The 18,402-nt window shown below is 39.8% G+C and overlaps 1 protein-coding gene across 2 annotated transcripts in view; it reads right to left on the bottom strand.

The window, feature by feature from the left end:
• CPQ (carboxypeptidase Q) overlaps positions 1-7,099 on the bottom strand; it is a 133,648-nt gene extending 126,549 nt beyond the window's left edge. The window contains exon 1 of one of the 2 annotated variants that reach the window (XM_069005190.1): positions 6,642-7,099. In XM_069005190.1, coding sequence (XP_068861291.1) covers positions 6,642-7,068 — 427 coding nt within the window. In that variant the 5' untranslated portion in view covers positions 7,069-7,099. The remainder of the gene's footprint in view (positions 1-6,641) is intronic. The other variant, XM_069005192.1, reaches the window with a different exon arrangement.
• Between the last annotated feature and the right edge of the window lie 11,303 nt (positions 7,100-18,402).

Genomic DNA, 18,402 nt, shown 5'->3' with positions numbered 1-18,402 from the left:
CAAAGCTAAGAAAGATTAGGGACTTGGAATGATATCCTTTTTTAAGTTCAATATCCTCTAAAATCAGCTCAGAAAACATTTTCCTCCTCAACTTCCATCATACCTCTCTTAAAAACATGTTGCTTTCTAACACTCTCCAGGAATTAGTTCAGCTTTCCTGCAATGCTCCACAAAATTCAACTAGATTTTCAGAAAAATAAACCCAAATTCTTTGTCTCTAATGACCTCATCCAATTAAGGTTTCATGTCAGGCTGAAGCAAATGAAAGATTAATATCATCACTTCTTTTTCTTTCTCATTCAAAAATTATTAGCATGTACTGAAAAATTGAACTATTCTAACACCTAGAAACACATTTGCTCTGTCAACACTTATAAATATGTAATAATATAAGAATTATAATATGAAGAAAATATTAAATATTTTAGGGGAACCGTGAAATGAAAAAGAGGATTTTATCAGGAAGAAAGATTTTGTAAAATGCGAATAATACTTCTAGAAAATGTGACCTTCCTACTCTGTGGAACAGCAAAGAGAATTACTTCATGAAAATAAAATTACATAGGACAGTTATAAAAAAGGATATGAGGCTATTCAGCACTGATTCATTGCACAGAGACTAAGTATATTGTACCATTCCTTAAGAACACAGAGAAAAATTTACAGTGTATAATAGTCACATTTTTGACAAATATGATTTAAAATTTCCAGCAAGTACTGGCTCTCTTTAGAACAGTTTGGTTTCAATAATATGTAGCTTTCTGTGCAACACAAATCCTAGGAGAAAATGGGTTAGACCTAGCCCCCAGCACAAGGCCTTGGACGCCAAAAGAGCAGGGCAGCAGGTTAGGTTCTCTTGGGAGCAGCCCTGTACAGACCACAGGCTTGCTATGCATTGTACAGGGAGAATTAGACACTCGAAAACCAGATCCACAAAAATCAGTTGCTGAGAACACAGGTGCTCAAGGCAGGAAGTGCTGAGGACAGCCATTCCCTCCTCAGTGAGTCAAGGTGCCAGTCACTGCCAGCTATTCCTTTGGATGAAGGTAACACTGCCCTCCAGCTGTGCACGCATACCCCACACACGCAGAAAATCATATTCAAATCCTGCCTTCATTAGCTTCAGCCTGGACTTAACATCCTTGAGGTAACCACCCTCAACTCAGTGACACTGCAAAAGAACAAGACCCGAAAATCCAATTTTTTGCCATTGGCAATCCACACAGTTCACTCAAACATTCATTAAAGCAGCGGCTGGATCTGATGTTCTTCCCAGACAGCATGTCCACCTCAAAGCCATGCAGCTACTCCCACTCTCCAAATCTTTGAAACGCTACTGCACTAACTTTTAGCCCAGATGCTGGGTCACTGAAGACCAGTGTCTAAGGTCCTTCAGGGATCTCATCTTTTACATTCCAAGAAAAATAGTAGCATAATTACCATAGCACAAGCAATGCTGCTTTAAGTAATAATAAACAATCCAGGCACGCAATACTGAGGCTCGTGGTCTCCAGATGTCGATCAATAGCTCCTCACACATGAAAGAAGAGGCATCCAGTGAAGACAGGAGGGCTTTGCCATGCACTGTGCTCTCATGCCTACAACTCTCTCCATCCCCTGTTCTCAGCACTGAACCCCTCATTAAAGGGGTACCCAAGTCCCTCCAGAAGGATCACGTTTTCTTCCAGGAGATCAGTGGTTATCCAAGATGCTGGCAGCTCAAGGGTAAATCCTCTGACACACATTAAAAATAACTTTTTTTTTGCCTTTTGTTTATCTAGCTGAATCCCCTAATCCACTTCACCACTGAGGAAAAAAAAGAGGAGGGTCAACACTGGGGGCAAAATGCATCAGCCAGGACTGGGGCCAGACCACTTCTTTCAGCAACATCCCTGGTTTAATAAAATGGTGGACCTACAGCAACAGCACACACCAACAACTTCAAGACAACATGCATTATTCCCATTTTATACATAACAGGCTGGAACTATTTTCATATTATCTAACTCCAAAACTCCTATCATCTTCTATAAGAGCACAGCTGGACCAAACGTTGACAGTTAAACAAAAAAAACCTCCATGACTTGAAGACAAAAACTAGGAAAAAGTCTGCCAATACATCATATTTATATTATTTCAGTTTTGCTGCAACCAACAGTACACAAAAACTGTTCCTTTCCTTGAGGAGACATTTCAGGGCAGGCTGCTCTGAAGTTGGTTCTGCTTGTCAGTACTCCTTTAAAATTAAAGGGCATGGTCACCCATCAGGATAAAAAAAGTGCATCTTAAAACACATGCAAAAAAATGAATTCTTTGATACTTTATGGTCAAACATCTGCTAAACTACTACTTTCCTTCAATTATGGGATTCTCAAAGCAACAATTATATCTATTTTCCTCAGAATTTGGGGGATAAAATCAGTACTACCAGAAATCAACAGTCTCTCTCTATATATATATATCTATGCTTTGCCAGTGTTGAAACACTGAAAATTAGAGAAGGACATTGACTAAATATGGTAAATCTGTAGTTTTCCAGCTCCCAAAACTGAGCTCTTTCTAACATTCAATCCTGTTTATTACCTAGGAATCCATTTCTTCGAGGTGATGACTGTTCTCAGTCTCTGCTGATTTCTGGAAATCCAGGTCACTCTGTTTCATGTTTCTTGTCTTCCTGTCACTAAAGTGGGCAGTAAAGTTACTCCCTCCTTGTAAGGAGATCAAAGGAAGTGAAAACTTTCTCTTTGACGCAACACCTTCATATCTTGGAATACACTTGGAGAGGGAGAATGTTGGGTGTTTTTCCTCTTCAGTAGAAAAATCTAACCTTTTCTGTACTCTCCTTTTTTTGCTGTGTAAATCAGATGGAATCTGGGAACCTGACATCCTGGCATATTTCCCAGTCATGAAGAAGAAAGTAGGATTTTATCCCCAAGATCACAAGGTACTGAAAAACCTCCTGCACATCATCCAACTGTTCTGTATCTGAGCCAATGTGGGCAAATCTCATCAAATCAAATAGACGAGGAAAGCTCTGTGCACATCCCAGTCGGGTTTCAATGCCACAGGCATGAGTTAGATAGAAGACCTGCAGGAAGAGATACTCCTAGTATCCTGGAGTCAGTGCTGGCTTGGACTCCATAGCTAAAAATACTGCTGCTTTTTAGAGCTTCCTGTTCTTGCTCTGAAGGATTGCAGATTTTTTTCCACACTCACATGGTGTATGCTGAAATGGAAAGTAACAAACCTCAGCATGTGCTGTAGTCATTGGGTCACTCTTAGGAAACACTGGTTTGGATTTCCATGGACAGAAAGGAAAATAAACCCTGAATTTCCAACATCCAAAGCCAGGTTTCTAATTGCTGTTAGGCTATTGCCATGTTAATGAAAAGCCCTCCAGAGCACTTGCTCAGGGTGCTGAGCTCCAGGAGGAGCTCTGAGGGAACCAAAGGCCACCAAGTCCAGCACCAAGTTTTAAGTTTCTGCCAACTGTTAAGCTAAGTTTCTGACAATTCCTATTGTCTTCTCAGATCACAAGCCTAGGGCCAAATCATGGGAAGGGAGGAATACAGGACATAACTGAGAAGGTGAAAAAGCAAGAAATGGTCTCCTGTACCTCCTGCTGGGATGTGGGAGTCAGTCCCTCTCATCTTAACCCCATTCCTAGACCTTAAAAGACAAGAAGTCCAACCAATGCCATCCGTCTCTAGGCATCAGTAGTGTCGAGGAAGGGATCTATTTGGGCTATACCGAGACAGTGGTTTGTAAACAGAGGGGTCTGAAACATATCCTGATAGGAACACTGACTTAAAACATGCAGTAACTATCAAGCTAACACCAAACAACTTCAGGGATCATCTGCACAGTCCACTTCAGAGGCGGCTGTGAAGGAGCCAAAGAATCATCATAGAGCCAACATCTGAAGGACAGTCTTCAGCCTTTAAAACATCCCTCTGCCAAAGCTCAGCACAGCAGCAGTAGATGTCCCTAGTCTGATCCCATGTAACAACAGTATTGTAATGACAGGAGAACTGGCATCAGGCATCTCACACTGAGTTGCATTATTTTGATTACAGGAAGACTCACACTCCCACAGCTTCTTGGCTAAAACAAGATGTATCAGAACTGCTGATAATCCCTCAGAGGGAAACTGTTCAACTATTTCTGATGTGATTTAGGACAGCCTTCTATCCCTTTTTCTTAGGCCCTGTGACAATCCTCAGAAGTGATAATGCAGTGGTTTTAGTAGTCTAACTACACATTTTTTATTCCATGCTTGGTATGAGTGAGTGTTCTAGGACAGCACTTTTCTGAACAGCACACCTTCCAGTTCTCTTGCCCACAGAGGCTGGTGATGAGCAGCTCTTACCAGACATTTCCGTCAGACAGGAGGATGGTCCAGTGATTGGAAGAACAAGAGCCAAGTGCTCACCAGGGACCAGCTACCCCTCATAACCTTCTCAAGCATGAAAAGCTGTCACAGCTTGCACAGAGCAAGATGAGACCAGCAGAAATCAGAAAAGGCACAAATGGTAGGAGAGTCAGAAGATAAGTAATTTAACCAAAAATATTCCACAAAGTGTGAGAAACAGACCACTCTTTTGTGAGAGATCTCATTGCCGTAAAGTCTTCTAGCACCAACACATATACTTCTTCAGCAACATGGCAGATGTCAGAGGAAAGTAAAATTGTGAGAAAGGATGATGTGGGGGTTTTGAACACTACTCAGTATAAACCAGCACTGGATAATACGATCCTATCTTTCAACATATAGGATCTTTACAGATGAAAAATATCGCAGGGAGGAGAAGAGAGATCCAGCAGGCGGGAATTGTGCAGCAAGATTTCTTTCATTTAATTTTCTTTTACATTTAATTTCTTTTACAGGATTTTTTCTTCACAGTCTAATTGGTCAAAGGATCAGCCACCCCTTGGGGTGATTGGCTAAAAATCCTAAAACATCCATTGTCAAAATATTTTCCTACTGTGCTATAAACAAGGCTTTGCAAGGTTGCAGGTGTTCATAGCTTATCTAACTCTGCTAATATCTTCCGTGAGAGAGAAAAAGATCTCATGGGACTGGAAAGAAGCAAGAGAAATTCTTGCTAGCTGCATATTCATATCCACAGAAAAAGAAGGACGTAATTAGCTTGTGTGAGCATTTTTAACATGTAAATTCAGTATATCTCTAAAAAAAAAAAGGCAAACCGAGGAGTAAAACCAGGCAAGTGCAAAAAACTACACAACTAAGAAAGAGAAGTGAAAACCAGACTTTTTGGGATGTGAAGATATTTGCCAAAATTAAATTGCAGGTTCCCTTTGCAGGTTCAGCAACACTTGCTAAACACCAAAAAAAACCTTTTAATTTTAGCTTACTTTTTAGGAAGCTTGGAATAGGACTGGAAAGGATACAAAATAAGTTGTAGGCTTAAGCTTTGCTGTAAATATTCTCCTATCAAAGCACTAAACCTTGCACATATCATGGGACTAACAGATATTAATGGTTCTAGTTGCATTGCATTTAGGAATGGGTTTACCTCTATATGACAAAACTATCTCAGATAAAACTGACAGCTGCAATTTTGCAAACCAAGTATGATTTATTCCAAGCATATCTTAAATGATCCAGTTTTATTTGTTGCATTTTGAAAGGCTAGATATTTTTTCTAAAAAAAACAGCTTTTATATGTTGTTTCATTTCAAACAGAAAGCTCGCTATCACAAAAATTTACAACTCATAAAAAAATTATGAGTATCATGTTATGTTTTATTTCCCAAACTAAATTTATTTTCTCAAAAAGAAATACAAATGCTTTTGAAGTGGTCTAGGAATAAGCATATTGTTTTTTATGGAGAGCAGTCACAGAAGAAGGTTCTCATCTGGCCTTTAAATAACAATTCTGAAAGCTTCACATCAATATGTACAAAAAGAGATCTTATAAATCCTTTTGTTTGTAGACAAGCTAATATTTTGGGGTTTAAAAGAGCAGAATCTTGTTGAGCGCAGCTCATGGTTATTCTTGCTCCTGAGTAACATTATCACACGTGATCATCTAAAAGGCAACACACAGTTCAGTAACAGGTAAGTGACAAAGTGAGCATGTAAGCAGTGTCACCAGGTAAGTTTTAAGGTGAACATGAGACAGGGAAGGAAAGGACACACAGATACCAACTGCCATGTTTAGCAAGGGGCTTGCACACTCCAAGCTCAGCTCCTTTTCCTGCTGTCTTGTTTTTTACTGGAGTTAAGGGCTAAGCTTGGTAAGATAGGGCACCTGAAGAAAAGGAGAAATCATGTGTCAACTTGACACCCCATGGAGAACTTCTTTCCTGCCAACCACAATGGAGCACCAGAATCTTTGCAATGAGGTTCAGCAGTGTTCAACAAAACGGTATAAACTTAATGGAAAGTTCAGGAATCAACTCTAATTTTACAAGCCTGTTCAACCAAACAGTACTAATATAAACTGCATCAGTCACAACCACACCGTACAGAAAAATCCCAGGAGAACAGCACCTTGCTTTGCAGAACTATTACAGCAAGAAGAAAACCAATCTGATGACTGAGAGAAGTTATTGCGGGTACAATACAGTTTGGTGTTAAAAAGCAAGTGATACGTAATTCCAAAAGGAAGAGTTACCTTCTGGAGGAGTTGCAATACTGTTCCCAAGTCCCAAAATAGCAATGCTGTGATTCCTTGGTTCCAGCATCACTGCAAACTCTTCTCCTCTTTCCCAGTGTGGTACTTTCACAGGCTCCAGATGCACATTTTCCAGCCCGTCTTTCTGCAGGGCACTGAACATATATTTGATGGCTGCCTCTAAGTTTTTTGAACCACTGAGTCTAGGTCCTATGGTGTCAGCAAAAACTGCTAATCTTTCATAGGATCTGTTCTGAGCCTTTCCATGAACAGCAAGATCAATAATAGCCTTAGCAATATTAGTATAGCCAGCTATCTCATTTTTAATGTCTTCAAATGACTTCAGGGAACTGCCATATCTTCTCAAAGATTTCCCAGTATACTGGTGTAACAAATTCATGAGAAATATTAAGAATAAGTACTTCATTTTTCTCTCTTTCTTCTTTTCCACAGATGGCCTGTTGGAGAGGCAAAAAGAAAGAAAAAGCAAGTTAAAAAAATCATACACCTATCAGCAATACTTTTTGTTATTTGGACTGGCAGACAGAAATGAAATGAAAATAAATTAGTTTTTCATGCAAATGCTTTGATCAGAACTAGGAGGAAAGTAAACTCAAGTTGAAGACAGAGTTATTGAAAGCAAATGAAAAAGATACTTAGGCCACTGGACACAATCTTTGTTGCAGTCTTTAGAAATATCCTTGGAATGCTGCATCTCTTTAAATAAACACATTCTCCAATGAATCAAAACCCAGGGCTGCTCCCATGCAGGAGGAGTTTTGTATCTCCTTTCTGTTAGGAGCAGGACTTTTCAGAAGTGCCAAATCAAATGTCTTTACACAAAACATCCAGAGAAAAGCTTTTCTTAAAACTATTCATGAATAAAAAGTTCTTCTTAATCTCCCTCTTCATAATCAGGAAAGTACTTTTTATTTTACTAAAAAGATGTAAGAGCGATTTAGATCCAATGCCTCCTGTGTAGTGGTTTTGGCTAAGTTAGAGATAATTTTCTGCTTTGTAAGTGGTACAGTGCTGTGTTTTGGATTTAATATGAGAATAATGTTGATAACATGCTGATGTTTTGGTTGTTGCTAAGTAGTGCTTACCCTAAATCAAGGACTTTCCAGTGTCTCATGCTCTGCCAGTGAGGAACTGCACAAGAAGCTGTGAGGGAGCACAGCCAGGACAACAGACCCACACTGGCCAAAAGGATATTCCATACTAAATTCAGTACACAAACGGTGGGAGTTGAGTGGAAGGGGCTGATCACTTCTCAGGGAAAGGCTGATCAGCAGGTGATGAGTAATTGTATTGTGCATCACTTGTTTTTCTTGGGTTTTATTTATTTTTTATTATTAGAATCATTATTATTGTAAGACTCTACTTCTTTCCATCTACTAAACTGTTCTAACCTGAACCCATAAGTTTTTGTACCTCTTCTTCTGTGTCTTCTCCTTATATCACTGAGAGGTGGGAGGGGGAAGGGAGTGTGTGTCTGCATGGTACTTAGTTATCATCTGGGGTTAAACCATGGCAGAATATTAACAAGCTTTCTTTGGATCCTCTTCCCTCTTTCAGGGCTTTATTCCACAGGACTTATATCAAGCAAGTCTTCAAAGAGGTCAAAGTCTTCTCTCCTGAAGTCCAGTGCTGTGATCTTGCTTTTTGACCTGCTCCTTGGATCCTGAACTCCATTATCTCATGGACACTGTAGCCAAGGCTGCCTTTGACCTTCATACCACAACCAGCCCTTCTTTGCTTTATGAAGTCCACCATAGCACCTCTCTTTGCTGGCTTCTCTATAACCTGTGTCAGGCACCTCCTGGATTGCTTATAACCTGCTGTGATGAGCCTCCAGCAGATATTGGGATGGCTAAAGTACACCATGAACAACAGGGCTTGTGAATGAGAAGCTACTTCTAGCACTTAAGGCCTCATCTACTTATTCTTCCTGCTCAGGTGGCTTATAACACACAGCTGCTACAGTCACCCATACCGGTCTGCTCTTTAATCCTTATCCACAGGCCCTCTGTTGGCTCATCATCCATCCCCAGGCAGAACTCCAAGCACTACAGCTGTCCTCTCACATAACAGGCAACTCCAGCTCCTCTTCTTTCCAGTCTGTCCTTCCTAAAGGGCATCTATCCACCCACTGCAGCATTTCAGTCATGTGAGCTATCCCTCCATGATCCCAACAAGATCACAGCCCTGCAACTGAGCACAGACCTCTAACTTCTTGATTTATTCCCCATGTTCAAAATCTTACTGTACAGGCACTTAGAAGCATAGGTTTGTCAACAGAAACAAAAGAGGCAACCCACAATATTCATGAGAGCTTCTGATCAGCTCCCAAAAAGCAGGGATAACCCACCAGGCATGCACCCATAAGATGCCATCTGAAACGCTGGCTGTGCAGTACAGAAATAAGACACAGAAAGAGTCAAAGTACTAACCACATTTCTAGGATCCATAAACCACCAGAATTCAGAAACAAACAAATAAACAAAAACACCCCAACACCCACAAAAACCACTCACACAATCCTTCTGGAGTCACCAAGCCTAGCTCATATGATAACCAACACAAGCTGCCAGCCTTCCATAGGTCTTTATGGGTCTTTTCACAAACAGCAATTTAAACAATAGCTTTAGCAAAATAAGAATACTAAGCTATTCTCCTTAACTATACAAATGTTGCCTAAGCTTGAGATCAAGGAAGTAATAAGTTCTTCACAGTGAAGCATAACTTTCACAAAACAACAAAAATCATCTATGATTTCATCTGTGAATGATGAATCTATCACAGAGATTTCAGCTCTCTCTTTGAGACAGACAGGGCAAAGGTCTCACACAACCAGGAGCAGAAGACTCGGGTTATCTCAGGACACTGCCTGAGAACTGCAAAATGCCTTTTATAGTCTGAGTTACTGTTTATTTATGGTTATACTACACAGAAGGTTATTGGTGTATTTTTATTGCGATGCTCTGCGCTTTCTCCATGTACTTTGCCTTTGGACCAGTTAATTACATGCTCAGAGATCATGCTCTACATCATCTTATAGAGACATCAGTAATTTTCTCAGGATGACCATGCTCAGTCCGTGATTTTTGCCAAATTCATCAATGCACAAAAAAGTAAGCAAGATAATGGATAAGTGCTGAATGGAGTAAGACAACAACTTTGTGGACTTAGTTTCAAAAACTTAAGGTTTGGGGTTTTGTTTGTTTAAGGGCTTGCAAAATCTACCAGAAAAAGCTGATACACTTAGTTGTTACACAAGAAAACATAGTGGGATTGTTTAACTAGCACTGGCCACCTCAAAGAGCCCCCAGCTACCAACTTCATGCATTTTTTTCAATAGAGAAATGCAACTGCAGTTATCACATTTCCCTTAACTAAGAAATGCTTTCTTTGTTCTTCCTAGCCTCATTAAAAACCGGCAGGATCCTCACTCCAAAGGCTGCCCCAGAGGACATGCATTTAAGAGATACACTTCTTCCAGGAATTTCCAACTGAACATGGAGAACAGACATGTTTCCACAACTTTTGTGGATGTAACATGCTTCTGCATTGCACAGCACTTCACTGCCTGCCAATGCATTCTAAGAGGAACGTGACTGAATTCAAACCCTGGTCAAGAACACAAAAATAGGAATGTCATTTACTGTGCTTTCCTTGAATACTCCAGCATAATCTGTTAAAAATCAGCTATCTGAAATATTTCCCTGCTGGGTAAAATAACATTATACTCAGACTGCAATGCAGGAATCACTCCACTGCTAGTCCAGGGAAAGAACCACATCTGTTTTCCCAGTCTTTGGAACTTTATCACCCCAGTGAATCATCTAGCAAAGGAGATTACTTATTTTTCCACATCTAACTAGTTAAGATTCAGCAAATGAGCCTCACTGTGCCAGCCAAATTAATAAAAAATAACAGGACAGTCAAAGTTGCTCACTGCATTTAATTGTTCATGAAGCAGAAAGAGGTCACCCAGCCATGGTAGTACCTGAATCCATAGAGAAGGAAGGGAATGCTCTGAATATAGTTCACAGAAAGAGATTTTTTTCCTGCCAAATCCTACCAGAACATTTAAAAGGGAATGTCTGGAGTGAGGAAGACCAAGTGAGGAAGCACTTAAAACAAACTGTACATATATAAATTCATGGGGCCTCATGGGTTGCACCCACAAATATTGAGGATCAGATGTCATTATGAGGCCACTCTCATTTATTTAGGTCATGTCACTGCTATCTTTGAGAAGTGCAAGAAATAAGATGTAGGGAACTACAGACCAGTCATCCTAACATCAGGCTCTGGCAAATGCACAGGAGAAAAATCCTGGAAATTATTTCCATACATATGAAGGACAAGGTGACTCAGGTTAGCACGGATTTACAAAGGCGAAACTGCATAAGCAACATGATGCCCTTTTAAGACAAAATTGCTGGCTTGGTAGATGAGGAGAGAGCAGTGGATTTGTTTCCCTTTACATTAGTAAGGCAGTTGACAGTCTCCCTAGAAGTCTCAGGGAAGCTGATGACGTATAGGCTAAACGAGCAGACAGCGAGGTGGACTGAAAATCAACTGAACAACCAAGTTCAGAGGATTTTGACTATTTGTGTGACATCTAGTTGGCAGATGGCAGCTAGTGGTGATCCCTAAAAGTTCACACCTGGTCCAGAGCTATTATAAATCTCATTAGTAATCTGGATGCTTGGACAGAGTGTGGCCTCAGATGATGGGAAGTTTGGGAGGAGTGGCTGTGTACACGCTGGTTGCATGAGGAGGCAAGCAGGAAGGAACCTTATGAAGTTCAACACGTCCTGCATCTGGGGAAGACTAACCCCCATGCACTAAGACAGGCTGGGGATAGCCAGCTGGAAAGGTGTTGGCAGAGAATGAGCCAGCAAAACCTCATGTTGGCTAAGACCAACAGCCTGATGGGCTGGACATGAGGAGGGTGGCCAGCAGGTGGAGGGATGTGATCTTTCCCCTCTCGTCAGCACTAGTGAAGCCACACCTGGATTATTTCTTCATTTCTGGGCTTCCCAGTATGAGAGAGATGTGGACATGCTGGAGAGTGCAACAGAGAGCCACAACAGACTGATTAACAGACTGGAGTATCTGTCCCATGAGGTGAGGCTGAGAGAGCTGTGACTGTTCAGTCTGGAGAAGAAAAGATTCTTCTCCAGAAGGACAGGGAGGGATTCATCAGTGGGTATAAATACCTGATGGGAGGGAACAAAGAAGACAGAGCCAGGCTCTTTCCAGGGATGCCCACCAAGCGAACAAGAGTCAATGGAAACAAACTGGAATATATGAAATTCCATCTGAACACAAGAATGTACTTTTTTTTTTTTTTTTTCCAGTGCGGGTGGTCAAACACTGGAAGAGGTTGCCCAGAGAGGTTGTGAAGTGTCCATACAGGAACATATTCCAAACCTGTCTAGGCATGGGCCTGGACAACTTGCTGCAGCTGACCCTGCTTAAAAACACAGTGTGGACTAGAGTTCAAAAGATGTCTTTCAAACTATATCTGTGATTCAAAATATGAAAGGACACCAGAGACACAAGCTGAAAGGCTTTTTAAAAATCAAGAAAGAAAGGTTCTAGGTATGTAGAAGAAAAAGAGAAATTAAAGGCAGAAAGTAAGTCTTTTCCAGCTCAAATTAGTATGAAAGAGAATGAAATGTACAGCACAATGCTGTGCAGGTTGTGCAGAGGCTGTCAGAAGGCACATTTATTAGTAGTTACTTTAAGGATGCTCCTACCTATTGTCTGGCCAATTTGTCTGTACCTAACTGCTGTCTTTGAAGCTAAAGGCCAAGCTCATCGGGATCTTCATCTCTTAATGATGCCCTTACAGAACAGAGGAGCACACTCAATCTTTCACCAGGCTAACTGGTGTTTCCACCATTAAAATCATTACAATATAAATTACTTAAATGTTACAGACAGAAAAGAATAAGAGAAAGAGGACAAAAGAATCTCTCAGATGAGAACACTGTCTACAGCAATCAGATAACAGAAAGAGGAGCAGAGGGCATAAAAATAGGATAAACAAAGCTAGAGCAGTGCTTCTTCTCCAGTGTGGCAAAGTTTTCCCAAAATCCCAGTTGAAAATACAGAAAAAAGCATACAGAGAGTTCACAGGAGTCATGGTTATGGGATATGAGGAATGAAAACAATAAATTGAGGCTATTAACCACTTAATTGCTAGAGATCTGCTATAGCTGCAGAGTATCTATCAGTTTCCTAACTACCATTTGATTTTCCTTCAGGGAATATGTAAGAAATCTTGAAATCACACTGTGGTTTTGATGACATGAGAATAGACTGAAAAGCTCCAGGGTAACAAACTAACATGCTGCAGAGTGATGTCTGATACACTTAATAGCACTGGAAAAAAGTTTGTTGTGACAGCTGTGGAGTAGGATGGCTGGAAGGCTAGGTGAACTTGCAAAATGAGGAGGAGATTTCTGCCTAAAAATAAAGTCATAGACTTGTTCCATCACTTATGAAGATAAGGAGGAGGGGTGGATGGGATGGGGGTGGAGGGGGGAAGACAAGTTTTATGATCTTGAAGAGTGAAGCAGAAAAGCAGACATTCCTCAATGACTGCTTTTCCAGAATTGTCATAATTCCTCCTCCGGGAGCACATTTAATCAGTTGGAAAATCTTGGGTTTGGGAACACACACAGCTGAAGCTATCACTTACATTACAAAGTCCTTAAAATTAACCTTTTGACATGTGAACCTAAAGTAAAAGAGGAGTACAACACAACATGGATATAAGGCTTTGGATAATCTTATTACTTGGACCAAAAAGTCTACAATACCAAAGGAAACACCTGAGCTGTTTTACCAACTTCAGAAGAACTATTTTTATCTTCTACAGTTGAAGATACATACTGAAATCCTTGAAGAGGTAAGTGTGATCTATGACCATACAGGCTCTAGCAGTGATACTGACTTATGCAGACAGAACAGGAAGTGAAAAGTTTTAAGAACTCTAAAGATTAAGACTGAGAAAGTCCAAACATTCCAAGACACATTGCAGTCATAGCTCCTCATTTGGCAGAAGTTCATTCCTTATTTATAGTCAGTATGGGGGAAGTACTACAGCTTAACATAGAAAGGAAGCAGCAAAACGAGCCACTCTTCTGTCTTTCTTCACCTCCAAGCCTCAGAAGAGTCACAGGCTACCTTGATATATTCTTATTCAGTAGCTGCTGCTAAAACGGATGGCAAAAATTCTGAACAATCACACCATAATCCATGTGCAGAGTACTGTATCAGCAAAGCTACAAAAATGATCAGTCAGCTACTTCTCTAAGAAGCAGTGTGGCCCAGACAAAAATTAAGTTAAGAATAACAAAAAAAAAACATAGTCACTGAACAATGCCTCAGCCACATAGCAGCTGATATTATTCTTCTTAATAAGCATGGAAAATACAGTTCTCAAAAGGGAGTACATTATCTTTTCAGAGGCAAAAGAAAGGAATTCAGTGGGATTTTTAGATGAGAACTCAACAGAAATACTTAATGAATGGAAGGCAGTTAGGAAACAATGATAGCAAAATGCAGTATTGTTCATATTACATTAAACGCCAAAATACATAGCTAAAGCCAGCTGATGGTGTTGAAAGACAGCTGAGGGGAGGGGGGGGGGAATTACTTTGGACAATTAAATCAACACATACAAGAATAGGGCTACAATTATACTACCTGGTATTCTTACGCTCAACTTTGTTCAAATCCACAACTATTCCCCTAGTGTAAAAGGCAAGACAGCTATCTTGTATCTTTACTCAAAATTCATAAATTACTGAGACAAACTCTTCAGAATTGCATATTTTTTTCAGCCTTTCCTACAGGTGAAAAGCGCTCCCTTTTTAATGAAGCAACATAACCACTGAAATCTTCTCTTACAACTTCTTCCGTACTTATGCTTAAACAACGCTTAAACTTCTTTCACCCAAAATTCTAAACTGAGTTTCTTTTTGTAAACATGTTTAACAAGACATCTTATATCCTGTATTAAGTTAAATCATTCCCACAAATTTGGTGTCAAATATTTTCTTTCTGAGTTTTTATTGAAAGACTAGCAAGACTGCACCCAGCCAAATGATGAAACCTATCTTCCTACCAGGAGGAAGCCTATGACAGAAGGTATGAGCCATGAGCAAATGATCAATCCACACCTCTGGATAGCAAAAGCTGCTAAAATTCACGGACAGACCTTGTAACAGGAGCAAACCAAGTTTTGTTAGCAACAGTCAGTACAGGGCTGTTACTGTCAAAAGCTGGTCTGCCACTCCTGTGAAAGCCAAAAGGAATCCCACTGCCGTGCATCTGGCACTCGCAGGCACTTCTTGGTGCGCCTCCAAGCAGCGTTCCAGCAGAAGGCTGTTCAGTCCTCCAGAACACGTGTATGCTCTAGATTTTGGCCAGAAAATACAAATACTTTGAGCTGCTCTTTCCAACAATTAAATCTCAATTTTAAAGGCAACTACATGCTACACTGATAAGGGTCACAATATTTGCCAAAACGAACCACCAAACCAAGCAACCTTAGTTACTAATTATGTAATGCATAACAGGAGTGCAACAGACCAACTTTTCTAATGAATTTTAACAAAAATTACACCACATATTTGCAGCTACACATATATCACTCCAGAATTAGAAATTTATAAGTTAAATTCTTAGCATTTTCATATATGACAAGAATAATATGTCTCTACGACCACACATCTACAAAGCACTTTTTGCTTTGTATAGGGAATAAAATCTTTCATTTTAAGTCAACAAATTCAGAGAAAAGTTATGCACATTAAACACTTCAAAGAAAAAAAAGGGCAATACCAACATTTTCAAAAGTATTCAACGATTTTAGCTACTTTACTCCATACATCTACAAACCCAGTGTACAGACTATAAGTAGCACCATAATTCCAAATTAAGTCAATAATCATTGATTATTGCTGAATATAAGATATTTAAGAATATTAATAAAAAAAATTCCAGATTAAAATAACTGTAACTTTTAAAAATATCTTTTTCATTTATCAGGTTTTTTCATACAGTCTTTCTCTACAGTCACAAGAAAATGTAAGTTCCTCATACTGCTACAGTAAATAATTAAGTGGTTTTGCGAAGCTGAGAAATCTGGTCAACATATTGCAAGACTTGTCAAGAACTTGTATTTTAGTCTTTCCCCTCCTTATTGTAGGATACACCCACTGAATCTTCCCTTTCCAGAGCAACAAAGGATGAATTTGTAAATACAACTACATGAAAAAGAGCAGGATCAAGAATTCCTCATTACAATTGACAGAAAAGTTATATTTATGATGCACACATTTCTTTACTTATATTAAGGGTGGAAAGGATATTCCTTTCGATGAGATATATTATGAAGTATGTCATTTATGATTTCATCATGTTCACTGGAGTATAACAGTGGTACTCAAATATCACACTGTATTCCAACACATCAACATCAGAAGCAAGTTGCTACAGCTCAGTGGCAATGTACAACTGAGGCCACCATCCAAGTGAATGCACTGAAATGTGGAAAAAAAAAATTAAAAAGCTTAAATGTAACAGACTGCTAGTAAGACAAATACACTTTACTTAAAGAGCTTGAGAGAAATCTGGGTTTTGGCCAATTTCAAGAAAAAAATTAGCAAAACCAGACCTCTTCCTGATGTGGAAGAAAGCTCCAACATCACTTTTTCACCAAAGCTACTCCCCAGCGCGTCACACATTTGATCATGGAGCACTACACTTACCATGCATAAGGCAGTTCTGATTCTGTATTTAACTTCTGATTACTTTTTACTGCTATTGAAAAGACAAAAATTATCAAACCATTTTGCTATTGCAGGATAAAAAAGTCAGCTGTGACAACAGACATATATCAGTATTAATTTTTAATTTTCTTCTTTTATTTCGACCAGTGTTCAACACATCCCTGTTAGCATGAGGGTCTCCAGGGCTACCCACTGCATAGACATGCTGAGAGAAACAGGCCTTACAACTACAGACAAAATGAACAAACAATTGGAAGAGGAGGGACCCAGAAATGACATCTCCAAGTGCTTCAGTTGCCCCATCAAAGACATCAGCATAACCACTCAGCCTTTCTTCTGACACTACCAAGAGTAGATGATCAAAAGCTTGCTGCAGTGAAGCAAATGGTCACGTCACAAAACATCAACTGGCAATCAAAGTGAAAAAAGAAAAAACAAACAAAAAACCCAAACCAAAACCCAATAAAAATCACAAATAACCCCCTCCCCCAAAATATACCATAAACACACAAATTATATAGAGAGGACAGTGACAGAATGTAATCAACCCTCTCTCTGCAAATGGTAAGGCATCTCCCTGATTTTGCACTGACACAATTCTGATACTGCACCTGAAAAATAATACTCAGAGATTAGATTATGCCAAGAAAGTATGGGAGGAAACAAAACAGACAGGAGTTTCCTCCTAGATGTTAAATACTTCTGCACAGTTCAGATTGCATAAGGTAAAGAGAACACACAGGTGCCAGCTCCCAAACTCCAAAGAAGTTTTTACCTACCTTTGAGAAAACCAACTCATCGGCACTCCTAAGAACACACGGGGTCAGGTAAGTGACTGCACCTGAGCTCAGGAAACACACAGGGACTTCAGCCAAACAGAGCCCAGAGAGCCTCCAGCTTCACTTCCATACCCCCATTGCTCCTCCTACCCTTCTGCTATTGCAGGCGACAGCCACTGTGAGGAATGAGACAACTCTTTGTAGAAATTAAAACAATTTATTAAAACAGAAAAAATTGAAAAATTGCAAAAAAAAAAAACTAACAAAATATAAAAATTTGGGATCCAGATGGCTCGAGAGATATGCCCCAGGAGCGCAGGGATTCAGGAACTTTAGGCTTAAGACAGCTCTGAACCTCAGGTAGAGAAAAAAATAAACTTGCAGTTTAGGTTGGTCAAAAAGAAATCTATTTCTAAAAAGCCCCTAGAAAGGGGTAGGCTTCTCCAGCACTGCCTTAGCAAGCTGGAGAGGAAGGGAAAATGAGACCACGTGTCTTTCTTTTTCTTTCTTTTATAGCTTTTGCTCCGCCCACAGTCCGCCCACAGCCCACCCCTTTGGTTCAAGGTGATTGGTGTTTTTCCCTTGACAGACCATCTCCGTCCACCAATGGCTCCTCCTGGTCAGAGGGGTGATATTAGTTGAGATAAGGGTCATGTGCTTATGGGGGGCTGGGCTGTTTGTTGCAACTGGGGTTTTTAAAATCTGCCTTGAAACCAAGATACAAGTAAAACATAAAAAAAAAATACATCCAACACATCTTAAAACACTTGTAAAGGTATACAGTAAACACAGGAAGATCATAAAAACTTGATTAGTGTACCTGGACTGATGGATTGCTTTAACATTCAATTTAAAAATATTAAGCTCAAATTAATTAAGGCACTTAATATGCAAAGACCAAGCACAAATAGGGATTTCATGTATGACAAGTCCCCCCTTTTTCTCTTATGTTCACATCTTTGGTCTTTGCATTTAAGTGGAGGTGGATAACTCTTCAGGGATAGATTCAAGCTCTTTAAAACTGTCCCACACTTGCTGGGCAATTTTTCTCTCCTTTCTAGTTTTCTTATTGTTACTATTATTGACATGCATAATCTTTTGAGCGAATGGTGGACGCTGCTGTTGTCCTTGAAGATCCTGGATCAGTGGCATGCCTTGGAC

Source organism: Aphelocoma coerulescens, chromosome 2 (genome assembly GCF_041296385.1).
Source record: "Aphelocoma coerulescens isolate FSJ_1873_10779 chromosome 2, UR_Acoe_1.0, whole genome shotgun sequence".
Lineage (NCBI taxonomy): Eukaryota > Metazoa > Chordata > Aves > Passeriformes > Corvidae > Aphelocoma > Aphelocoma coerulescens.
This window is presented reverse-complemented; position numbering and strand designations above follow the sequence as displayed.